The sequence below is a fragment of the Hyperolius riggenbachi genome, chromosome 5, assembly GCF_040937935.1.
Source record: "Hyperolius riggenbachi isolate aHypRig1 chromosome 5, aHypRig1.pri, whole genome shotgun sequence".
Taxonomy (NCBI): Eukaryota; Metazoa; Chordata; class Amphibia; order Anura; family Hyperoliidae; genus Hyperolius; species Hyperolius riggenbachi.
Window position 1 is genome coordinate 166,988,817 of NC_090650.1, and position 27,034 is coordinate 167,015,850.

At 44.9% G+C, this 27,034-nt stretch overlaps 1 protein-coding gene across 1 annotated transcript in view; it reads left to right on the top strand.

Annotated features, from left to right (window-relative positions):
• The window catches only part of LOC137519344 (protein C-mannosyl-transferase DPY19L1-like), a 1,198,743-nt gene that overhangs the window by 733,730 nt on the left and 437,979 nt on the right, over nt 1–27,034 (top strand). The window contains exon 13 of the mRNA XM_068238294.1: nt 26,291–26,462. Within this exon, the coding sequence (XP_068094395.1) occupies nt 26,291–26,462 (172 nt within the window). The remainder of the gene's footprint in view (nt 1–26,290; nt 26,463–27,034) is intronic.

A 27,034-nucleotide genomic window follows, 5' to 3' on the forward strand; every position in this document is an offset into this window, starting at 1 on the left:
CATAAGCAGTAAGGGAATACTGCTCTGAAGAACACAGAGCCTTCCAGCAGCCTGGGACTCCCCAAGGGGTGGAGTCAGGCTGTAGGTCGGAAGGATCAGAAGGGGAGTGACACCCGAAGGTGGATGTCACTATCTGATCTGGAGACTATCTCTTAATGGGAGAGATAGCTCTCGAGGTCGGGCAAGCCAGGTCGGCAACACACGTTCAGATAAAGTACATAGACAGAAGGCTGATTCGGTATCCAAGGCTAGCAGGGTTTGGCAACAGAATATCAGATATGCGAGGTACCGAATCAGATGACAGAGGAGTAGTCAGAAAAGCAACAAGTCATAACAGATATCAAACAATGCCTAGTCTGGGTGTGAGGTCCTTGGTCTCTACACCCCGGAACTAGTCTGAAGCATAACAGAATGATTTGCACAAGTTCCCTAGTCTTAGGTGCGAGGTCCGTGGTCTCAGCACCCTGGAACTAGTCTGGAGTATAACACAGATGACAATACAGTTCCCTAATCTTGGGTGTGAGGTCCGTGGTCTAAGCACCCTGGAACTAGTCTGGAGTATAACACAGATGACAATACAGTTCCCTAATCTAGGTGTGAGGTCCGTGGTCTCTACACTCTGGAACTAGTCTAAGCATAAGCAGAACAATAATACAAAGTATCTGGCTCAGTGTGAATTCCTAGGTCCTCCTGGTTCAAACACACTGTGGGATCTGACTAAGGTCTGTGTCCACGTAGTGATCGCAACGGCAGACAACTTGAGACTGGCCAGCAGCAAGTATATATGGAGCAGTGCTCTCCAGCACCACCCCTGAATGATCAACCAATAGAATCTTGCCCTGATGTCAGCTGATCAGCGCGATCAGCTGACCTTCTCCTGTTTAGCATAAGAGTTCTGCCTCTCAGCACGGGCGTGTTCCTAAGCCTGTGTGCACTAACAGACCCAGCCACACCAGACCCACGCCACTCCGCACAAACCGCCGCACTGGCCACGGAATCAGCCGCCTTACTGCTGTCACAAGCGGCGGCCCTTCCGCGTCCTGCCCTGCATACGCACGCGTCCGCGTGCAAACCGCCGCATTGGACGCGGAAACAGCCGCCTTCTCAACAACAGACGCGGCGGCTTTTCCGCGTTCTCTCACAGTACCACCCCCCCGAGGTGTGGACTCCGGACATCTCCTGCCCGGCTTCTCAGGATGCAAGTTATGAAACTCCCTTTTTAAATCCTCTGCGTGCATGCGACATTCTGGCACCCAAGTTCTTTTCTCAATGCCATACCCCTTCCAGTGCACTAAATACTGCACGGAGTTCTGCACAAGTCGGGAGTCCAGAATCTTTCCAATTTCATATTCAGGTTGATCATCAATGAACACAGGGGGGGGGGGGCGGAATCCACGTGCACTGCCGGCTTGACCAAGGACACATGGAACGATCTCACACCTCGCATGCTGGTAGGGAGATCGATGGCATAGGTGACGTTATTGATTTTCCTGGTTACTGGAAACGGACCCACAAACCTGGGACCTAACTTGGGAGAGAGTTGCTTCAGCGCCAAATGTCGTGTGGACACCCAAACCAAGTCTCCTGGAAGAAATTCCCACTCGATGGAACGTCTCTTATCGGCCTGTTTCTTCTGACTTTGAAAAGCCCTCCTCAAATTTCTTTCTACCATTCCCCAAACTTGTCTTAAAGACTTCTGCCAATCCACCAGGGCTGGAAACGGGGTGGCCGCCACTGGTAATGAGGTGAACTTAGGTGATCTCCCTGTCACCACCTGGAATGGGGAAAAACCTGAGGAGGCACTTTTCAAATTGTTGTGTGCAAATTCTGCAATAGGAAAGAATTTGACCCAGTCGGTTTGAGCATCCGCCACATAACACCTTAAAAACTGTTCCAGAGACTGATTGGTTCTTTCGGTCTGGCCATTGGTCTGTGGGTGGTAGCCTGATGAGAAAGATAGCTCCATGTCTAACTGATGGCAGAATGCCCTCCAAAATTTAGAGACAAATTGGACTCCTCGATCTGAGACTATATTTTCCGGAATCCCATGCAGTCGGAAAATATGTTGGATAAAAAGATCGGCCAGCTCCTGGGCCAAGGGGAGTCCTTTCAGAGGAACAAAATGGGCCATCTTGCTGAATTGATCGACTACCACCCAAATGACCGTCATGCACTCAGACCTGGGGAGTTCACCCACAAAATCCATGGACAGATGGGTCCATGGGTCATTCGGAACTGGCAATGGTTGCAAAGTCCCAACAGGTGCCTGACGGGAGGGTTTGCTCCTAGCACATACTGCACATTCTCTTACATTCTCTTTGCAGTCAATAGCCAACGACGGCCACCAGGCACATCTCGCAATGAGATCCTGAGTTCTGGTAGCCCCAGGATGCCCCACATTTTTGTGAGAATGGAACAACTGCAGTATCTGTAGACGAAAAGGCATGGGGACAAACATGACCCCTTCAGGCTTTCCCTCTGGCACATCCTGTTGGAACGGAGCCAACGTTTCTGTCCAGTCCCCCCAGGTCTCAGTGGCGGCCAGAACCCCTTTCTGAGGGAGAATGGTTTCTAGGTCTGAGGGCTGTGCTGTTTCGGGCTCAAAGCATCTGGACAAGGCATCAGCCTTGATGTTCTTACTACCAGGGGTATACGTGATTACAAATCTGAATCTCGAGAAAAATAATGACCACCGAGCCTGTCGGGGGCTAAGTCTCTTAGCGCCTTCAATGTACTCCAAATTCTTGTGGTCAGTATAGACAGTAATGGTATGTTCTGCGCCTTCTAGCCAATGTTGCCATTCCTCAAAGGTCAACTTAATGGCTAGAAGTTCCCTATTGCCTATAACGTAGTTTTTCTCTGCGGGTGAAAATCTACGAGAGAAATAGGCACAGGGGTGTAACCTTCCCTGCAGCCCAGAACGCTGAGACAGCACAGCCCCCACCCCTACCTCCGAGGCATCTACCTCTACAATAAAGGGGAAAGTGGTGTCGACATGTCTCAAAATGGGTGCAGTACAGAACAACTTCTTTGGGGTGGAGAAAGCAGCATGGGCCTCGGGACCAGTGATGAGTATCTGCCCCTTTCTTTGTGAGACTGGTGATAGGTGAGATCACCATAGAGTACCCTTTTATAAACCTCCTATAGTAATTGGCGAACCCCAGGAACCTCTGGAGTGCCTTCAGACCCACAGGTTGAGGCCACTCCAGCACAGCTGAGACTTTCCCAGGGTCCATAGAGAGACCGGAGGTTGAAATAATGTACCCCAGAAAGGCGACAGATGTTACCTCAAAAATGCACTTCTCCAGCTTAGCGTAGAGCATATTCTGTCTCAATTTCCGTAACACAAACTCTAACGTGTTTTCTATTGCTCAGAGAGGCTGGACGAGAAGATTAGTATGTTGTCTATACTAAGACAAATCTGCCCAATACTTCTCTGAAGACTTCATTAATTAGTTCTTGAAAGACGGCCGGGGCGTTACACAACCCGAAGGGCATCACCAGGTACTCGTAGTGCCCGTCGGGTGTGTTAAAGGTCATCTTCCACTCATCACCGTCCCTGATTCTCACAAGATTGTATGCACCCCTTAAATCCAGTTTCGAGAAAATCTTAGCATTGGTGACCTGAGTAAACAAATCGTCTATTAAAGGCAAGGGATATCGATATTTTTACTGTGATTTTATTTAGGCCCCGATAATCAATGCATGGACGGAGGCCTCCATCCTTCTTTTTTACAAAAAAGAACCCTGCCCCTGCCGGGGACCGAGAAGGGCGAATAAAACCTTTAGCTAAGTTCTCTCGTATGTATTCCTGCATGGCCAATTTCTCTGGCCCAGACAAATTATAGAGGTGACCTCTAGGGGGCATACAATCAGACCTGAGATCAATGGGGCAATCAAAAGGACGGTGTGGAGGAAGTTTATCTGCTGCCTTGGGACAAAACATGTCCGCGAAATCTGAATACTGATCTGGCAAACCCTCCATATGAATCTTGGTTTTACCAAAGGTTACTTTCGCTAGACAATGATGATAGCAATGGGTAGACCAGCTCGTTAGCTGACCAGTAGCCCAATTGATCTGAGGCGAGTGAATCTGTAACCATGGCATGCCAAGAATGATTGTGGAGGTCGCCATTCGTAACACAAAAATGATAAACTTTCTCTATGTAACACCCCTATTGTGACCCCCAAGTCTGGGGTCTAAGAGAGAGGGTGATTACTTTGCAGGGGGGAATCATCCACTGCAGTGACCCGAATCTGTTGTTTTAGTGGGGAGATCGGGATCCCCAATTTCTTAGCAAATTCATAATCCATAAAGTTAGCTGCTGAGCCAGAATCTACAAATGCCTCAGTCTTATCCTGCCAGGATATAGTGCAAGGGAGAAGTAAACGTTTATCATCTGGAGCAAAAGACTGCTTGGGACAACTCTGCACTATATGACCCACCTCTGTACAGTAGAGACAGATCTGCTCTGTTTCTCTGTGTTTCTGCTCTACACGGGACAATTTTGAGCACCCAATCTGCATTGGCTCTGGTGGAGGTGAAGCGGGTGGAGATGAATCAGGTGGAAATGAATCAGGTTGAGGCGCGGCGTAGGAAACCAATCTCATATTGTTCCTACCCCGAGTCTGTCTTTGATATCGTAAGCGACGGTCAATGCTGATGGCTGAAGAAATGGCCTCATCAATAGACTTTGGCTCAGGATGACCTAGCATAAGCTCGGAAACCGCGTCTGACAAGCCTGACAAAAAACAGTCTAGCAGAGTGAATGAGTCCCATCTAGCTGACACTGCCCACTTCCTGAATTCAGCAGCGTAATTTTTTAACTGGACCCTTGCCCTGCCGCAATGTCTTGAGCTTCCGCTCAGCGGTAAAGGCAATGTCCGGATCATCATAAATTATAGCCATTGCTTTAAAAAATTCCTCAACCGAGGCTAGGACCTCATTCCCTGGCTGATGATTATATGGCCAGGTCTGGGAATCCCCTGACAACAGAGTCTTAATGAACGTAATCCTCTGTGCCACGGTTCCCGATGAACTAGGTCTCAACTCAAAGTATGATAACACTCTATTTCTAAAATTCCGAAAGTCAGATCTGTGACCAGAAAACCTTTCAGGTACAGGCATACGTATGTCTGTGCTAGGAGGAGATCGCACTGAGTTTATAGCTGATTGAAGTTCCTGAATAGCCCCAAATAGCTGACTAATCTGGGTCTGATGGTTCAACATGACTATACAGTGCGTCCATTTGGGTTTGGTCTGCCGTACTGTAACGATTGGTGTCAGCACGCAGAGAGAATCTGATTATTGGTGATCTGCAGTATCACCAAGAATGCAGATATGTACCTGATTATTGATGATCTGCAGAATCACCGATAATACATATATATTGCTAACCTCTGGACACCTATAGGTATGTGAGTGTTTGGTGTAACAGTAATACTTTGAGTAGTGCACCTGCTGAGCAGGTGATCATAAGCAGTAAGGGAATACTGCTCTGAAGAACACAGAGCCTTCCAGCAGCCTGGGACTCCCCAAGGGGTGGAGTCAGGCTGTAGGTCGGAAGGATCAGAAGGGGAGTGACACCTGAAGGTGGATGTCACTATCTGATCTGGAGACTATCTCTTAATGGGAGAGATAGCTCTCGAGGTCAGGCAAGCCAGGTCGGCAACACACGGTCAGATAAAGTACATAGACAGAAGGCTGATTCGGTATCCAAGGCATGCAGGGTTTGGCAACAGAATATCAGATATGCGAGGTACCGAATCAGATGATTGAGGAGTAGTCAGAAAAGCAACAAGTCATAACAGATATCAAACAATGCCTAATCTGGGTGTGAGGTCCTTGGTCTTTACACCCCGGAACTAGTCTGAAGCATAACAGAATGATTTGCACAAGTTCCCTAGTCTTAGGTGCGAGGTCCGTGGTCTCAGCACCCTGGAACTAGTCTGGAGTATAACACAGATGACAATACAGTTCCCTAATCTTGGGTGCGAGGTCCGTGGTCTAAGCACCCTGGAACTAGTCTGGAGTATAACACAGATGACAATACAGTTCCCTAATCTGGGTGTGAGGTCCGTGGTCTCTACACCCTGGAACTAGTCTAAGCATAAACAGAACAATAATGCAAAGTATCTGGCTCAGTGTGAATTCCCAGGTCCTCCTGGTTCAAACACACTGTGGGATCTGACTAAGGTCTGTGTGCTTCCACGTAGTGATTGCAACGGCAGACAACTTGAGACTGGCCAGCAGCAAGTATATATGGAGCAGTGATCTCCAGCACCACCCCTGAATGATCAACCAATAGAATCTTGCCCTGGCGTCAGCTGATCAGCGCGATCAGCTGACCTTCTCCTGTTTAACATGCGAGTTCTGCCTCTCAGCGTGCACGCTGGACGCAGAATCAGCCGCCTTACTGCTGTCACAAGCAGTGGCCCTTCCGCGTCCTGCCCTGCCACCAGACGCACGTGTCCACGTGCAAACCGCCGCATTGGACGCGGAAACAGCCGGCTTCTCAACAACAGACCCTGGCGGCTTTTCCGTGTTCTCTCACACTTTCAGGGAAGAAATCAATGCATCTCTGGTCTCATTTAAATCCTCCTTAACAGAGGCTGGTTTATCTTCTGCTAGAGAGGTTTCTGTGCCTACTTTATCAGATAAAGATAGTCAGGTTCAGATAGAAGGTCAGAATAGTTCAGAGGAATCTGATTCTAGAGAACTTGAAGCGGAAACATCTTCGAGATTTAAATTCCGCATTGAAGATACTGAAACGCTAATTGCAGCGATTAATGAAACTTTAGAATTAAATAAAGAAGTCGCTCCACTTTGTCACTGCATGATCAGTTGTACAAAGGTATGGAGGAAAAAGAGGGTTTGGAGTTTCCGGTTCACAAAACGATTACTCAATCTATTGTGAAAGAATGGAATGATCCCGAGAAAAGATTATTATTGTCTAAAGCTGTTAAAAGAAGGTTTCCCTTTTCAGCAGAAGATACAGTTCTCTGGGATAAGTGCCCAAAACTGGATACTCCCTTTTCTCAGGTAACTAAACAAGGAGATTTAGCTTTTGAGGATTTGGGGGATCTAAAAGATCCAATCGATAAGAAAATTGATGCTTATTTAAAAAGGTCCTGGGAAGCTAGTGCAGCCACATTTAGACCGGTTGTGGCATCCACGTGTGTATCTAGGACACTGGAACTCTGGATAAATCAGTTAAAGGCCAGTATCTTAGCGGGAGCTCCTATGGAACAATTATTAAATTCTATTACGATACTGACGAAGGCAGCAGCCTATTTGGCAGATGCCTCCGCTGAAATTGTTAGATTCACGGCAAGGACAACAGCCTTAGTGAATGTAGGCCGTAGAGCCTTATGGTTAAAAACATGGGACGGAAATCTTACTTCAAAGAACAGACTTTGTGGAGTGCCGTTTACAGGTGATCTTTTGTTTGGACCAGAGCTGGATTCAGCACTGGAAAGTACAGCTAACAAAAAGGTTTTTCCAAAAAAACAAAAACCAGCTCTTAAAAAGAGTTTTTTTCGGAGGCCAGGCAATGATCAAAAGGAATCTGTAACGATTGGTGTCAGTACGCAGAGAGAATCTGATTATTGGCGATCTGCAGTATCGCCAAGAATGCAGATATATACCTGATTATTGATGATCTGCAGAATCAATGATAATACAGATATATTGCTAACCTCTGGACACCCAGCAAAAGAAACACAATAAAGACAGTAATATATCACAGAAGTGTGGAAATATCCACCACACGGCAATTCCTCAGAGGTGTGGTTACCTCTAAATGGGAACCCCGTGAGTGAGATCCTCTAACCAGGCAGAGTGAGGAATCTCGACCCCTAGCAGTAATCGTCTGCTTGGGGCAGGCGTCTCGGAGAGGCAAGCCTCAGAGATAACCCTCCAGTGGGAGACGTTCCACTGAAGGGAGAAAGATCAGACAGGCAAGGGTTCAGCAACAGAGATGGCGGCAACGGTACAGGAGCGGAAGGCAGAAGAGTAATCGGTAATCAGGCATAGGTCGGCAACAAGAATCAGATAGGCAGAGGTACAATAGCGTAGAGAGAGTAGTCAAGGATAGCCGGAGTCAAACACGGATACAATATCAAATACAATCCTAACTAAGGTGTGAAATCCTTAGTATCAACACCAGGGCACTGAACTAAGGTCTGAGCGCTAACACAGAAGTGTATTAACGACAGCAGATAAGGAGCAACTGAAGGAAGGCTCCTTATATGCTGGGAGCGCATCTGCAGCGCCGCCCAGCCAATCACCAGGGCTCCTGTGATCAGCTGACTGGAGAGTCAGCTGACCCTCCTGCGTAGGAGGTAAACATCCTGCCTCCTTGCGCGCGCGTGACCCTCTGCCTCTGTGCAGCAGAGAGGCTAGGCCCAGGGTCCGCGCGCGAACGCGTGCTGAATACCGCCGGCTGCACCACCGGACCCGCCGCCATGACACCAGCCGCGGCGGCGTCCCCACCAACCCGTGCCAGCAGTTCCGCATGTGAAGCGGAACTCGCTGGCTGGGAAGCGGAGACTGCGCCCCGCGCGGCGGCGTCTCCGTGGGTCCTTACAGAATCTTTTAAGGATCAAAAAAGGGGGAAGAGGTGGACGGTTGATAAGTCAGCTAGAGGGGGATTTAAGTCTAAAATCCCTGAGACACAGTCCAAATCACGACTCATTCCTGGCGGTGGGAGGAAGATTAAAATTGTTTGCTCCAAATTGGTCTCTGATGTCAAAGAGTCCATTTATCCGACAACTGATAAAGTTCTATGGTAATGTGTACAGCGCTCACTCTGTGTGCCAAATGTATATGTATATCACAAGATAACGTGCATCAACTTATGATAAAACCTATTTAAACCATAACCAAGCTAAGGTATAAGTCTCTATAGCCTAACAAAAAGTTCAGGAGGCCGTTTGCCATTACAGTCCGCTCCAAATTCCAATATGCTGTGCCACCAAGGATAAACACTTCTAAAAACTTCCACAGTAATCAATATTCAGTTATACTCTCACCAATGTTTAGAGGCTGATAACAAGACTACCAGCAAACACGCTTTTGTATCAATCCCAGCTTTCCAGATGGACTTCTCCCTGCAAAGCACTCAGAAACAAGAGGGGAGATACATAGCGTGAACCAGTTTGGATACAGTTATGAAAACGATCCCTCCACCGGTGATGGTCAACACTTATATGGCACCCTTTTAGTGTAGTGTATCCGCATGCAGCCCGTATCACAAAACAGATCAATATGCGCTCACCAGATCCTTATGCTGACCCTCTCGAGACCAGCTATTGCGCTTGTGATATCGGCTGTTGACAGGTTTACACTCGTGCCATAACTGTTTTCCTTAAAGAACTCAAAACGAAAGCTCTCAGCTGTCCGATTTCCGGCTTAACTGATAAAGTTCGGTTATCGGATAGAATGTGCTATTCCTCCTCCGTCGAAATTTATAATAACAAAAACTCCAAGAGACCCAGGTCTCCTTCCAGAGATCCTCAAAATTCTAGAAAACATGTTAAGTCAGAAGGTGATTCGAAGGGTTCCAAAAGCGGAACAAAAGCAGGGGTTTTACTCAACGGTGTTTGTCGTAAAAAAAACCTTCGGGCAAATACAGGTTGATTCTAAATTTGAAAAATCTAAACCCCTTTATAATAAAGAAAAGATTCAGAATGGAGTCTATTTTTTTGATAAGGGATCTTTTGCTTCCAGGGGCCTACATGGCGTCTCTAGATCTCAGAGACGCATATTGGCATGTGCCAATTCATATGCAGTCTCAAAAATTTCTGAGATTTGCGATAAAGGTAAATGGAATTGTAGCACATTACCAATTCGTTTGCCTCCCATTTGGGATCACCTCTGCCCCAAGAATCTTCACAAAGGTTCTGGGAGAGGCATTGGTTCCGTTGAGACAAAGATCTATTCAGATTATCCCTTATCTGGATGACTTACTGATCTTGGGAAGTTCAGTGCAGGAACTAAGAGGTCATTTAGAAATCGTGTCAGATCATCTAAAGTCTCTGGGATGGATTAGAAATATGGAAAAGTCCATGTTGGTGCCAGAACAGGAGGCGTTGTTTTTGGGAATGATTATAGATTCAACGAAACTAAGGATTTTTCTACCTCCAGCAAAAATAATGAAATTGGGACTGGCAGTTCATTCCTTAAAGGATACCCCAACTGAAATGTGACATAATGAGATAGACATGTGTATGTACAGTGCCTAGCACACAGATAACTATGCTGTGTTCCTTTTTTTTCTTTCTCTGCCTGAAAGAGTTAAATATCAGGTATGTAAGTGGCTGACTCAGTCCTGACTCAGACAGGAAGTGACTACAGTGTGACCCTCACTGATAAGAAATTCCCCTTTTTTACCTCTTTCTTGCTCTCAGAAGCCATTTTCTGCTAGGAAAGTGTTTTATAGTTGGAATTTCTTATCAGTGAGGGTCACACTGTAGTCACTTCCTGTCTGAGTCAGGACTGAGTCAGCCACTTACATACCTGATATTTAACTCTTTCAGGCAGAGAAAGAAAAAAAGGAACACAGCATAGTTATCTGTGTGCTAGGCACTGTACATACACATGTCTATCTCATTATGTCACATTTCAGTTGGGGTATCCTTTAATAAAAGATCCAGAGGTGACTCTACAGGAAATTTCCCGTATATTGGGTCTAATGTCATCAACAATTGTGGCAGTACCCTGGACTTTGGCACATATCAGAGCTCTGCAGAAAGGTCTGTTGGAGAATTGGGGCGGTCGTCCCCAGACATTAGATTTCAAAATTACGATTCCGCAAATGGTTGTGTTATCTCTGAATTGGTGGATGGAGGAATCCAATCTGAAGAAAGGCAGACCTTGGAAAGAACCAGTAGAGAAAATTCTGACCACGGACGCAAGTTCGTGGGGATGGGGAGCTCATATGGATCACAGAGCATTACAGGGGAAATGGACCAAGTGGGAATCCCAAAAGTTGTCAAATTGGAGAGAATTAAGAGCAGTGAAATTAGCTCTAACCCAGATGCAAGACGAGATAGCACGTTGTCATGTATTGGTCCAATCGGACAACGTGACAGCGGTGGCGTTTATAAACAAGCAGGGAGGTACGAGATCCCAGTTGTTACAAGAGGAGGCAAAACAGATTTTTTTTCTTGGGCAGAAAAGAACATATTGTCCTTGAAAGCAGTACACCTCAAGGGTACTTTGAATGTGGAAGCAGACAAACTGACTCGAAATCAAGTGGTCTCCTCAGAATGGTCTCTCAACAAGGAATAGTAAAGAAATGAGGACTTCCAGATGTGGACCTGTTGGCCACGGAGGAAAATACTCAGGTGCAGAAGTTTTTTTCTCTGAACCCGAGGGATCTCTGCTTAGCAGTGAATGCATTCAATCAGAGCTGGGAATTTCCACTCCTGTATGCGTTCCTTCCATTGAATCTAATACCAGCGGTACTCAGCAAGTGGAGAGGTTGTCGAAAACGGTTTAAAAATAGTGATTGCTCCTTACTGGCCAAGGAGGACTTGGTTTGCAACATTAGGGCCTTGGCAGTGGAAGATCCTTGGGTACTTCCAAGCAGGTCGGATTTACTGTGTGAGGGTCATCTTTGGCCTCCGAACCCAAATCATTTAAATCTGGCAGTATGGATCCTGAATTAAAGTTGCTAAGAGGATTGGGAGTATCAGACAAGGTAGCGTCTACTTTGATCAGTAGTCGGAAAGAGGTTACAAGGAAAATATATCTTAAGTATTGGAGAACATTCCATTCTTGGCTGAAAGGTTCTAAGTTTAATTCTTTTTCGGTCCCAGCGGTCTTGGAATTCCTTCAAGATGGTTGGGATAAGAGTATTTCTGTCAGTACATTAGAATCAAAATCAGAATTATTTTTATTTCGCCAAATACAGCGAGAGCTATACTCGGAATTGATCGTGGTTCACATCGCTTAGAGTCTAAGCCTTAGACATAGTAAAGAGGGACAAGACGCACACATAAACAATTAAGAACTACAGTGATGGTATAGATCTGTTCAACACAAGTGACAGTCCTGGGTCAGCAGTCAGTGCTTTACTACCTGCCGTGCAGGAGCAGTCCAATAATAATAACTGACCGAAAGACCCCGCTGGTGCATGCCAGTAGGCCGGCCTGTCAGGGGTTGGAGTTCAGCAGCCGTACCGCTTGAGGGAAGAAAGTGTTCTTCCGTCTGGTGGTTTTGCATGGTATCGACCTGAAGCGGCGGCCCAGTGGGAGGAGCTTGAAGTAGCAGGTGCCTGGGTGGGAGGGGTCACGGGAGATTGCTGTGGCCCTCTTCCTCATCCTGGCGGGGTGGAGGAGATCAAGAGGTGGAAGAGGAGTCCCGATGATTCTCTCTGCGTCAGTAATGACTCTCTGCAGTTTCTGTCTATCGCTGGCTGTTGCGCCTGTGTACCAGACTATGACTGAGGAGCAGAGGATGGATTCTATAGTGGCAGTGTAGAAGCTGGTCAGCAGCTCCCTGGGCATGCCAAATCTCTTCAGTTGGCGCAGGAAGAATAACCTCTGCTGGGATTTCTTCTGAATTTTGGTGATATTCTGCTCCCACTTCAGGTTGTTAGTGAGAGTCGTGCCGAGGAACCTCACAGATGTCACCCTAGAAACTTCAGTTCCCCCAATGAGGACAGGGGGGAGGGGGGGAGGGTTCCTCCTGAAGTCTACTACTAGCTCAACAGTCTTTGCGGCATTGAGTACTAGGTTATTGTCTACGCACCAGTTGCAGATTCTCTCGACTTCACTGCGGTACTCATGGTCTCTGTTGCTACATTAAAAGTACAGATTGCGGCGCTATCTGCTTCTTCAGGTTGGCCGTTATTTTCTTCACCGTTAATTATTAGGTTTTTCAAAGCATTATCCAGAAAAAACACTGGTTTTTAAACCGTATGTGTCCCCGTGGGACTTAACTACAGTTCTTAAAGGTTTATGTAAGGAACCGTTTGAACCGTTAGAAGACTGTTCACTTAAATTGCTTACTTTGAAAACAGTGTTGTTAGTGTGAGAAAACGCGGAAAAGCCGCCGCGTGTACTGACAGCAAGGCGGCTGGCTCCGCGTCCAGCACGGCGGTTTGTATGCAGCAGCATGCGTCTGACACTATGATAGATCACGGAAAAGCCGCCGCATGTACTGGCAGTAAGGCGGCTGTTTCCGCGTCCAATGCGGCGGTTTGCACGCAGCAGTGTGTAGCTGGTTCTGTTAGTGCACCTGGATGGAGAGCTACGCGCACTGCCACCAGAAGTCAGGACCTTTATACCAGCTGGAGATGGATCAGCTGATCAGGACGATCAGCTGATTCCTGCTGGACTCCTGATTGGCTGAGTGGCTCGGGCTGGGCGGCAGAGTCCTGCAACTATATATACAGCTTGCTTGCCAGTTGCTGGTTGTCTGCCATTGCGAACACTTACGTGGAAGCATTCAGACCATAGTCAGCTCCTACAGTGTGTTTGAACCAGGAGGACCTGGGAAGTCACACTGAGCCAGATTACTTCTCTTTATCATTGTATATTATTCGGACTAGTTCCAGGGTGCTGAGACCACGGACCTCGCACCCAAGACTAGGGAACTGCATTATCTTTGTGTTATACTCCAGACTAGTTCCAGGGTGCTGAGACCACGGACCTCGCACCCAAGACTAGGGAACTGTGTTATCATTTGTGTTATACTCCAGACTAGTTCCAGGGTGCTGAGACCACGGACCTCGCACCCAAGACTAGGGAACTGTATTATCTTTGTGTTATACTCCAGACTAGTTCCAGGGTGCTGAGACCACGGACCTCGCACCCAAGACTAGGGAACTGTATTATCTTTGTGTTATGCTCCAGACTAGTTCCAGGGTGCTGAGACCACGGACCTCGCACCCAAGACTAGGGAACTGTATTATCATTTGTGTTATTCTCCAGACCTGCTTGTGACGCCCATCTTCCAGGGGTCACTAGCCACCGGATCTTCTTGCTATTCAGCCTGGGACTCCGCCCCCTTGGATGTCTCAGGCTGCTGCAAGATTTCTGCACTTCCAAAGGGAGGTATTTCTCATACTGCAAAGGACCACCTGCTCCTCGGGTGGTCCTCACTCAAAGTTATTACTGTTGCACCAAACACTCACACTATATAGGTGTCCAGAGGTTAGCACTATATCTGTATTATCGGTGATTCTGCAGATCATCAATATTCGGGTATATATCTGTATTCTTGGTGATACTGCAGATCACCAATAATCAGATTATCTCTGCGTGCTGACACCAATCGTTACAGTTAGTAGCAATCACCTTGGCTAGAAGAATTAGTGAGATTCAAGCATTGTCGGTGAAAAGACCATATTTTCAGGATTTTCAAGATAGAATTGTATTGCAAACAGACCCGAAATTTTGTCCAAAGGTTATGTCAAAATTTCATAGATCGCAAGAAATCGTACTTCCTACTTTTTGTGTTAACCCGAGTTGTGAAAAAGAGAGAATTTTTCACACCTTAGATGTTAGAAGATGTGTTTTGGAGTATTTAAAAAAGACGTCTGAAATTAGAAAGACGGACTCTTTGTTTATGTTATTTTCTGGAAAGACAGTGGGTCAGAGAGCCTCAAAATCTTCTATTGCTAATTGGATAAAGTTAGCTATTAGTGAAGCATACAGGGCAATGCAGTTACCGTATATCAGGGGTCTCAAACTCGTGGCCCGCGGGCCATTTGCGGCCCTCAATACAATATTTTGTGGCCCGCGCCGGCAAAAGCTTCCTTATAGTTTGTTTCAGTGCTCCCAAGTAATCCGCCGCATCCCCGCCACTAAACGAGGGCTGCAGAGCCCCCAAATCGCCCAGGGGCAATCCGTCGGCATTTCCTGGAAGGGGCAGAGCTTTCAGCTTCAGCTCTGCTCCTCCTGACGTCAATTGCCGACTCAGCTTCAGCTCTGCCCCTCCTGACGTCAATCGCGGCGCATCGCCGCCTCTGCCCGCCCCTCTCTGTGAAGGAAGAGGGGGCTCGACCGCTGCTGATTGATTGGTTGATTCCCTTATGCGGCCCAGCCTCATCCTGACTTTGCCTCCTGCGGCCCCCAGGTAAATTGAGTTTGAGACCCCTGCCGTATATACTCGCATACAAGCCGCATTTTTGACCCCCAAAAAGGGGGCCAAAAGTTGGGGGGTCGGCTTGTATGCGAGTCGTGGGTGGTGGTTGGTGGTTGTCCACGGCGCCCCCCCCCCCCCCCGCCCGCTCCCTCTGCGGCCGCCGCTGCTATTACCTGTTCAGCCGGCGGCCACTTCCTCTAATCCGGGTGCCCCTCTCGCTCTGCTCTCCATCATGCGTATTAGTGTATCACAGCAGCGCGCCCGGCGCTGCTGCTGTGACGAGGCAGGAGAGAGTGGTTCCCCTGGTAACGGCGATACACATCGCCGCTACCAGGGGAATCACTCTCTCCTGCCTCGTCACAGCAGCAGCGCCAGGCGCGCTGCTGTGATACACTAATACGCATGATGGAGAGCAGAGCGAGAGGGGCACCCGGATTAGAGGAAGCGGCCGCCGGCTGAACAGGTGATAGCAACGGCGGCCGCGGAGGGAGCGGGCGGGGGGATCGCTATACTGGGCACTATACTGGCTATACTGGGCACTTTACTGGCTATACTGGGCACTATACTTGCTATACTGGGCACTATACTAGCTATACTGGGCACTATACTGGGCGCTATACTGGACACTTTACTGGCTATACTGGGCACTTTACTAGCTATACTGGGCACTGTACTGGGCACTTTACTAGCTATACTGGGCACTATACTAGCTATACTGTGCACTTTACTAGCTCTACTGGGGCACTGCCTACCAATACTGGGGCACTATACTAGCTATACTGGGCCCTATACTTGCTATACTGGGGCACTATACTAGCTATACTGGGCACTATACTAGCTATACTGGGCACTATACTAGCTATACTGGGCACTTTACTAGCTATACTGTGGCACTACCTACCCATACTGGGCACTATACTAGCTATACTGAGGCACTACCTACCCATACTGAGCACTATACTAGCTATACTGGGACACACTGGGGGGATCACGTGGCCTGCACCAATCCGGCATTTCCTACCCCCGGCCTATATGGGGGTCAATCATTTTTCCCTGGTTTTTTAGGTAAAAATTGGGGGGTTGGCTTATATGCGGGTCGGCTTATATGCGAGTATATACAGTAGATGCACCAGCCTCATTTAAGGCCCATTCAACAAGAGCAGTGGCGGCATCTTGGGCTAATAATGCAGGGGCTTCTCCAGAACAAATCTGCAAGGCGGCTACGTGGTCAAGCTTTTCGACTTTTATTCGCCATTACCGAATTGATACAATTTCGGCTTATGACCAAGCGTTTGGAAGAAAGATTCTCCAAGCGGTGGTCCCACCCTGAGGTTGTATTACTTGTTAATCGTCTCACCTTGCCCTGAAGGATTGTGGGAAAAAAAAACAGAGTTAGTACCTGCTAATGCTGTTTTGAACAATCCTTCAGGGCAACGATCCCACCCGGGTGTTTGTCTATGTCGGATAGTAGCACATATGTGGGTTAGTGGATGTTCACCTGTCGGGTACTTGGGCTAAAAGCAATGAGGGTAGACTAACCATGTGATTATTTTATAGGGGAAGTGCTGCTTGCTCCTGCGTTGGGTGGAGCTACGTCTCACCTTGCCCTGAAGGATTGTTCAAAACAGCATTAGCAGGTACTAACTCTGGTTTTTCCAGTGAGTATCACCCAGCAATCCATTCTTAACTGGGACCAAAAAGGAATTACAAAACTGGGAAATATTTTCCATTTAGATACGGGATCTTGGACGTCCTTTCAAGATTTAAGAAGGGAATATCTGATATCTGCAACAGATTTCTTCCCATATCTGCAAATTAAATCCTTTGTAAAACAACATTTAACTAATGTCTCTGATGTGGCACTTTCTGATGCCTTTGATAAATTAGTGAGTCCTGGAGGTCCCCTGAAATCACTATCAGATTTTGTGCAATCAATGGTAGCATTAGAAAGCCCAAAACGATCCCATCTTAGCTTCAAAGCATGGAAAAAAGATTTCCAAGAGGAAGATCTGACGGAGCATATAACACAAGGCTGGAACGAGTACAGATCAAATATAATAAATGAGCAGCATAGGACATCTCACCTTTTATTTTTGCACAGAGCAAAATATGCATTTAACATAAAATATGCCCACCCTCCAGCACACTATACCCCAGCATGTCCGAAGTGTTCTCACCCAAATGCAGGCTTGAAACACTGCGTGTGGGACTGCTATGCAATATGGAAAAGAAGAAAGTTGCTGGGTCTCCACCTGGATTTTAAGCCAAACAGGCTATATTTATTAAATCCATAGTACAAGAAACACACGACGTTTCGGCCTGCGGCCTTTATCAAGTGATAAAAAACACTGAGCAAGTGCTCACATATAAATTACATACACCTTAATAAAACACACCCCTTTCGGGGCGGGCACAATCTTAATTAGAGAGATCAAGGAACAGCTTAAAGAGACAGTGTCTAAATTGACATATATCATAAAAAACATCTCAAGCTGAATTCTTCATTGAGTCCATTAGGGACCAAAGTCTCCAGCCTGCTGATCCATCTGCTCTCCCTTCGTAAAAGGGCCGTTTCATTATCCATTCCTTTTGCTGCTACCACCTTCTCCAACACACACCATCTTAAATCACTGACCGTATGATTACATTCAAAGAAGTGTTTTCCTACGGGGAATCAATATTTTTATCAGGATTATTAAAATATTTCCTGTACAACCTTATATCACTACGATGCTCATTAATCCTAACTTTTATGGGTCTAGATGTCTGACCAACATAGCCCAACCCACAAGGGCACTTCAAAAAATACACTACATTACTCGTAACACAGGAAAAATTCCCATTAATCCTAATCTTTGTGCCCCTTCTGGGATGGGCTATGCTGTCGCCCCTGATAATACTTGAACAGTTTTGACAGCTTAAGCACGAAAATGTGCCATGTTTTTTAGAAAGAAAAGTGGCCGCCTGTTTTGGGTTCTTTTTTAGATCTGCCTTTACCAACGCATCCCTAATACTTCTCCCTTTTCTATAGACAAATGTAGGGGGGGCCTGGAATACCCTAGACAGAAGCGGATCCGCCTCTATCAGTGTCCAATTATCCAATATACTTTTCCTCACTAATTGAGCATGGTTGTCATATGTGGAAATAAATTGTATACCCGCACTGCGTTTTTCCTTATGCGTTTTCTCTCTCAAAGCTTTTCTTTCCAATTTTTTCACCTCAGATGCCGTCTGTGACACCTCCTTTCTTGTATAGCCTCTTGCAACAAAATTCTCTACCAACTTATCCGTCTATGGTAAGCCTCATCACTTGATGTTATACGTCTGGCACGAACAAATTGGCTCTTAGGTAGTCCTTTAAGTAATGGACGGGGGTGACAGCTACTGGCCAATAAAGCATCATTACGGTCGGTGTTTTTTCTATATAAATCTGTGCAAAAAGCCCCATCCTTCAAAGAAATGTCAACATCCAGAAAATGTAAGCAAACGGGGTAAAATTCCAATGTAAATTTAATGGATCCATGGCAGAGATTTAAACCTGAGAAGAATTCAATCAAGCTCTCCTCCGGGCCTGTCCAACAAAAAAATAAATCATCAATAAAACGACAGTAGCCCCTCCCAAATCTTACAAAAATTTAATTTGTGAGGATATATCTCTGTTCAAAATCCGCCATGAATACATTAGCTAACGTAGGCGCATAAGGTGCCCCCATTGGTACTCCTCTCACCTGCAAAAAGAAATCTCCCAATACCCTGAAATAATTAGATTTTAAACATAATTCTAACAGATCGTAGACAAAAGATGTATTAATCTCACGATTTTCCAAAGTTGCCAGAGCTCTCTGAATAGAATCTAACGCCTCCTGATGAGGGATGTTAGTATACAAGCTCGTTACATCCAAACTTACAAGATATGTGATATCTTTGATGTCAACTGTCTCCAGATAATTAAGGAAATGTGTTGTATCCTGTAAACAGAATTGATTGGTTTTCACAATTGGCTGAAGGACACTTATATAAATTCCCAATGGCTCCACCAGGGAGTTCACTGCAGAAACAATAGGTCTCCCCGGTGGATGCACAGGGTCCTTGTGAATTTTGGGTAACATGTACATTACAGGTACCCTGAATTGTTCCCTGACCAACACAGCCATCAATGATCGAGATATTAAACCAGCATCATATGCTTCTGTAACAACATTCCTAATTTGCTCTTTGACCCTTTGTGAAGGATCACCTGGTAATGCAGAGTAGGTATTCACATCACTGACATGTCTCCTCAATTCAAAAATATAATCTTCCCTATTCTGCACCACCAGGGATCCCCCCTTGCCTGCTTTCTTAAAAACCACTGAATCATCTCTCTGCAATTCCTTAAGTGCCCTCCTTTCCTTATTGGGCAAATTATGCACATTTTTATACTTCAAAAGATCCCAGTCTTTCTTCATTGCGTGCATCACCATGTTCTCAAAGACATCCAAAACAGAATTGTCAATGGGGGGGGATCAGTCCTCACTGTCCTCATTGTGCTCAGTTCTATCTAAACTGTTACTGGGTTTCCTCAAAAAATGCCAAAGTTTCCATTTCAACCTCCTCATAAATTTATACATATCAACCTCGATGTCAAAAATATCCTGATAAAAACTGGGCACAAAGCTCAGGCCGCGGTTCAATACCGCTAATTCCGTAGAGTCAAAGTTCCTATCTGCTATATTAATGACAAGCCCCTCCGTCTGGACATCAGTCCTGCTGGAAGAAGCCGCTGTTTGTCCCTCCTCGGGGGGACTGCTAGCCAATATACATGTCCCCTGATAGACTCCCCTCATCGCATCTGATAAATTCTCCATTGTACTCACAGTTAATTGAACGTGTGATGGGTCTGCGGCTGACGGCTCTGACTTCTGGTTACTCTCTCGGATGTCCCCTGTGCGGCGAGATGTTTTTTATGATATGTCAATTTAGACACTGTCTCTTTAAGCTGTTCCTTGATCTCTCTAATTAAGATTGTGCCCGCCCCGAAAGGGATGTGTTTTATTAAGGTGTATGTAATTATATGTAAGCACTTGCTCAGTGTTTTTTATCACTTGATAAAGGCCGCAGGCCGAAACATCGTGTGTTTCTTGTACTATGGATTAAATAAATATAGCCTGTTTGGCTTAAAATCCAGGTGGAGACCCAGCAACTTTCTTCTTTTCCAGTGAATCTTTGTACCTCGTTTGGATCCAGGTGCGGACTGGTTGACTCCCTGGTATATACAAAAGTATTGCAGTTTGAGCGTGTGGCCATTTTTTCTTACTGCTATGCAATATACCATTTCTGGGACAAAGTAATTGATTATGAAAATAAGATATGTAACAAACAAATCATAAAAGATTACCAAGTATGTCTATTTCATTACCGGAAGGTCCAGGCAGAAAACATGCATGAAACACCTTCATCGCTTTTTCACATCATTTTAGCCATGGCTAAACGAGTCATTTTTCAGGTTTGGATCGAGCCAACTTTCCCTACACTAGACATGCTCCGAAAAGAAATGTAGTGTTTATTTGCACTAGAAAAGTTGTAAGTATTACAAAACCCAGAGAAAAGAGCAAAAAGGTTTTTTAAAATTTGGAGGAAATTAATTTTAGAGACCTTCACATCGGCGGAAATAAATGATCTGATGGGGAAATTTGTCTTGACTTCTTGGTACTGTCTAGAGGATATTGGGGACTATTTAGGTGCTCTTAAATATTGCCCTCCAAACAACGAGACCTAATAAAAAAAATTTAAAAAAAATTTCCTGTCATGTAATCTGTTTAGGAAATATGCAAATGTGTGCTTTGTAGGTTGTAATAGGTAAAATGGAATGCAGGGTGCTGAGAGACGGGGTTCTTTGTTTCTTTTCTTTTAGGGGGGAGGGTGTTTTCTTTTTTTGTTTTTATGGGATCCTCATTAACATTGGCAAATATTGGAGTAGAGGTTATAAATATATCTGTTATTTGCTATAAATGTGACATGCCTTTTGTAATATTGAGCCTTATGTTATGGGAGAAAACGGAAAATCTCAATAAAGTATGTTTAAAAAAAAAAGGAGAACCTATGGCAAAAAATACTGTGTAATCTGACAGCTGTGAACCTCAAGTATTGGATTACTTTTCCCCATGAGTAATTTTTCTAAATTTACTTTACAGTACAGTACTGTATCTACCCTGACAGGCAGTGTAACACGCACACAAAAAGGAAGGCTAGCTGACATTTGTGTGCTCTTTAGCAAGGATGCATATTTGGTAAACTAGAAGGACTAGCATATCTAAGGGCCTGTTCACACTGCATGCATTTTATAAGCACCAATGATTTCAAAAGCTCTTGCTAATGTAATGCTACGGGTGATCCCTGGCTACTTATACCGGGAGGGGGTTCTCTCTGGCTGCCTATACTGCTGGGCACTCTCTGGCTAACTAGACTGGGGAGGCCTCTCTGCCTAACTACACTGACAGCCAAGAACCATCTAGCATGTGTACAAGGCTTGAGACTCCTGCACTGTGAATTACACTTTTTGTGCAGTTGGACTGTAGTATAATTCTCACTGTAGGAGCTGATATGTATATATATATATATATATATATATACTAGCTGGACACCCGGCGTTGCCCGGGTATGTATTTGGCTGGTGTTGGCCCCGCCCTTTTCCTAACCCTAACACACAATTACTTAATTACTTAATGACCAAGTTTGTGAGCTTTGCGTTCTTTGGCATCAATAATTTGCATTGAAATAAAATAAATCTGATTGGCTGTGGCTCCACCCCTCTTCTGAATTTGAAGCCACATCACCCAATGGCCAAGTGTACCAGGTACAGGTGATTAACAGTGCAAGAGGCTTGTGCCATTAACAGTGCAAGAATGGCAGCAATTAAATATTCCCCTTAAAAATCAATTGGTGGATTTTGATTGACTTTTGTATGCTCCACCCACCTTTCTGAATATGAATCCCAGCCACCCAGTGATCAACTGTGCAAAGTTTGAGAACCCTACCATTAACAGTGTAAGAATGGCTGCAGTTTACATTTTCCCAATGAAATTTGTATTTTTCTCCACCCACTGATTTCCTGACATTGTTCGGGTATGTATTTGGCTGGTGTTGGCTCCACCTACTTTTTTTAACCCTAACACACAATTACTCAATGACCAAGTTTGGCATCGATAATTTGCATTGAGATTAAACAAATCTTATTGGCTATTTGTGGCTCCACCCCTTTTGTCTAAATTTGAACCCCAGTCACCCAATGACCAACTGTACCAGGTTTAAGGCTTGTGCCATTAACAGTGCAAGAATGGCAGCAATTACATATTCCCCTTGAAAATCAATAGGTGAATTATGATTGCCTTTTGTAGGCTCCACCCTATTTTCTGAATATTAATCCCAGTCACCCAGTGACCAATTGTGCAAAGTTTGAGAACCCTACCATTAACAGTGTAAGAATGGCTGCAGTTTACATTTTCTCAGTGAAATGTGTATTTGTCTCCGCCCACTGATGACCCAGTATTGCCCGATTATGTATTTGGCTGGTGTTGGCTGTGCCCACTTTTCCTAACCTTAAAGAGACTCTGTAACAAAAATTGCACCCTGTTTTTTATCATCCTACAAGTTCCAAAAGCTATTCTAATGTGTTCTGGCTTACTGCAGCACGTTCTACTATCACCATCTCTGTAATAAATCAACGTATCTCTCTCTTGTCAGACTTGTCAGCCTGTGTCTGGAAGGCTGCCAAGTTCGTCAGTGTTGTGGTTCTGTGATGCATCTCCCCCCTCCAGGCCCCTCTCTGCACACTACCTGTGTGTTATTTAGATTATGGCAGGTTCTCTCTGCTCTATTATCTTTTACAAGCTGGATAAATCCTCCTTTGAGCTGGCTGGGCTTTCACATACTGAGGAATTACATACAGGCAGAGCTGTCTGCACTCTGCAGGAAGAAACAGCCTGACACTTCAGTGGAAGATAGCTGCAGGGGGAAAGAAACACACAAATGATCTCTTGAGATTAAAAAGGAAGGGTGTATACAGCCTGCTTGTGTATGGATGTATTTTCTATGTGTGGACACACTGTACATCAACCTACTTCCTGTTTTGGTGGCCATTTTGTTTGTTTATAAACAAACTTTTTAAAACTGTTTTTAACCACTTTTAATGCGGCGAGGAGCGGCAAAATTGTGACAGAGGGTAATAGGAGATGTCCCCTAACGCACTGGTATGTTTACTTTTGTGCGATTTTAACAATACAGATTATCTTTAACACACAATTACTCAACGACCAAGTTTGTGAGCTTTGCGGTGTTTGGCATCAATAATTTGCATTGGAATGAAACAAATCTAATTGGCTGTTTGTGGCTCCACCCCCTTTCTCAAATTGAACCCCAGTCTCCCAATGATCAACTGTACCAGGTTTGAGGCTTGTGCCATTACCAGTGCAAGAATGGCAGCAATGTAAATATTCCCCTTGAAAATCAATAGGTGAACTATGATTGGCTTTTGTAGGCTCCTCCCACCTTTCTGAATATTAATCCCAGTCACCCAACAACCAACTGTGCAAAGTTTGAGAACCCTGCCATTAACAGTGTAAGAACAGCTGCAGTTTACATTTTCCAGTGAAATTTGTATTTGTTTCCGCCCCCTTTTTGGTTATGGGAATAAAAAGTATCCTATACTTTATTCCAGGTAATGTACTATGTGTGTGCCAAATTTCATTCAAATCCGTTCAGCCGATTTTGCGTGATCGAGTAACAAACATCTAAACATCCAAACATCTAAACATCCAAACATCCGAACTTTCCCATTTATTATATTAGTAGGATACACAGAATGAATGAGATGCCCTACATTGAAAATGGAGTGATGGAATTCCTCACATGTATTGTGTACTGACGTTTGTCAGATAAGTGACTTTACCTTTAAGGACGTTGTTCCTGTTCTTGTGTTGTATACAGTGTATTCATGGTTACCATGATGTAATTTCCAGGTCTGGAAGCATTATATTACTTGTTTGTATCAGTTGATGTTAGCTCGAGAAAGGGTGAGGTTCATCCGAAACTGTTGCTGTATTGCATTTAAAGATTGAGCTCAATAAAGGAGCAGTGTGCCGCAACCTTCTGACTTTTGTTGTATTTGTGGGGCAAGGAGACCTCCTGTTGCTTGCATCTAAAACGATACGATTTTTAGCCTTAAAGCCCCGTCTACACGGGGAGATGTTGTGGCGATCCGGCGGCTCGATTAGCCGCCGGATCGCCTCTTCCGCGTCCCTGCTCGCCCGCGCGTTCGCCGCATTCGATTCCCTGCTCGTCCCCGCCGGCGCCGCTTATCTTCCGCTCGATTCCCTGCCATTGTCCACTTGTGGGGAGCGAGCAGGGAATCGGCGGAAGCAAGATCCGTCGATGCTGATGCAGCTCGATTGATAAGGAGCATTGCGGCCGCATCTACGCGTGTAGATGCGGCTTTAAAACCAAAATAAGATTGTGGAGGTCATTTGAAACTCCTGCAGAGCCCGTAATGCCTGTAATTTGTTGACACTGATGTTGATTTGGTGGGCAGTTTCTGGGCTAGGGTGGGGTGTTAAAGGGGGGGGGGGGGGGGTCTTTTTCAGTGTGTCTGCAATTCTGAGCAGTTTTTTTTTTTCACCAGACAATTTGATGTTGGTATTTTATATTTGTTAAATGTATAAGATAACACCTTCTGGGGCATCTAAGGATAACGCCCACACATTCGAGATGCCTAACGAATTTTGAGGAATTATGCAATGGGTCAGACCCGATCGAGAAAACTTTATCGAAAATATACCTTATCCTGATATCACAGTCAGATTATGAGGCACCCTTCTTTAAGATGTGGGAGGGAGAACTGGGACGCACCTTTTCTGAGGCTCAAAGGGGAAAAATGTGTTTATATGCTCATAAGACCTCTATGTCCAGCAAAATCCAAGAAACCAACTACAAGATTCTCTCACAGTGGTATTATACGCCCCACAAACTTCATAAAATATATCCAGAAACAAATGAAAAATGCTGGAGATGTGGGGGTGCCCAAGGTACCCTGACACATATTCTTTGGTCATGCCCCAATCTGAAAAACTTCTGGAACAAAGTGGAGAGGTTATTAAAACATGTCACTAATCGTAGCACGCCCTTCACACCAGAATTTTATCTCCTCCACTGCAACGATTGGTCTATGAGAGCATATAAACGATCAGTGGTCCGACATATTCTGAATGCAGCCATAAGGGTAATAGTCAGGAAATGGCGAGATACTAACCCCCCAGGATCCTTGGAGTTGGTAAAGGAGATAGATCACATTCAAATAATGGAAGATCTAACATATGCAACAATGGATAGAACAGAGGTGTTCAAAAGGACTTGGGCTTTCTGGTCAATGTTTAGGGAATCAGTGGAGTTCGAGGGGATTCTGGAGGGTAGCGCTGCCTGAACTGAGGAGAAACTAGTTAAGCTACACAGTGGAATATACAGGGAGTTGACAAGAGAGTAAACTAATACCTTTTTGATGAATAGCATATATGGGTGAGGGGCTGCTGGACGAGAGACCGTATCCGACCCAGACATGAGAAGACCACAATGTGTGGCAGAGAGAAGAGAGATGAGCTCTCAAATGTCTGGGAGATGTTCAATTTGCTCTTAAGAGCTAATATGTTATGTTATGTTCATATATTAGATTACATTTTTTTCATTTGGGTCTGGCTTAACTAGACCTGAATATAAGATAGCCATAAAAAAAAAAAAAAAAAGGAAGCGATAACAATAATCGAGTGAAGTGTACCATCAAACTCTTGTTGTACTTATAATATACATGTGAAATTGGAGCTGCATCTCCTGATGTACACCTTTCTCACTATGGACTCTCCGATACTTAATATGTAAGTTCGGTTAATTTGAAGTTTATATTCGGATGTCATGTCTAATGCTTTCTACAAATAAATAAAGAATCTGAAAAAAAAAAATGTATAAGATAAGATGGTGTATTTCCAGGAAAGTCATTTTTATGATTGGGACTATGCATACAAATCTTTATATCATTAGTCTATTTTTACTTCAGTTTTTTGCAAGACAAAAAATGGGACTGCATTGTTGGTAGTTTGCATGAATAAATCATGGAATTGTAAATAGAGCATTGTCCAGCTCCAACTGTATGTATTTTCTATATTTATACAGCTTTTTAGGGGGATGTTCAACAGAGCCAACTGTCAAATGGTTATCTTTATATTGGCTTTAATGTCAATACAAGGCATTAGCAACATGCAAAACCAACTACATATTAAAGGAGAATTCAGCAACATAGCTCAGGAAGAACTTCTGGAGTGGATTAATTTTAGGACGGAACCCAGTAAGTTTTTCTACTCATTTATTGTTTTTAAAATAATTTACATACTACTATGGTAAAAAGTAAGCATAAACTAGATGGTGTTAATTCTGAAGAAACCACAGGATGTTGGCTTGATGTCTAACTGGCTGTATGTGACTCCTCCCACTTCTCAAAATTGTAACCCCAGTTAGGGGCATAACTAGAAATCACAGGGCCACCCTGTGATTTTTGGGGGATGCCCCCTCCCCCCTCATTATATATTCAATAAAGGTCACTGCATTATATTTTCATTGTATAATGCGGTGACCTACAGTATATATATATATATTTGAATCTAATATACCAACTGCTCTTGCACTCAATGTTTAATCAGTAATGCACTAACCCATATCATACAGGTCTCCATATTGCTGATCATTGAACATGGAGTGCAAACGCAGGGGGAACTCAAGGTGTCAGGCTTCAGGAAGTGGGTAATGTTAAGGTGGGGTTTAAGCAGCATTGTAACAATAGCCCCACGCGACCTCTGCTGTGGGGGGCACCGTACTCCAGGGGCAGTGAAGCGTAATACTTCCAGCAGTTCTACAGGTCCT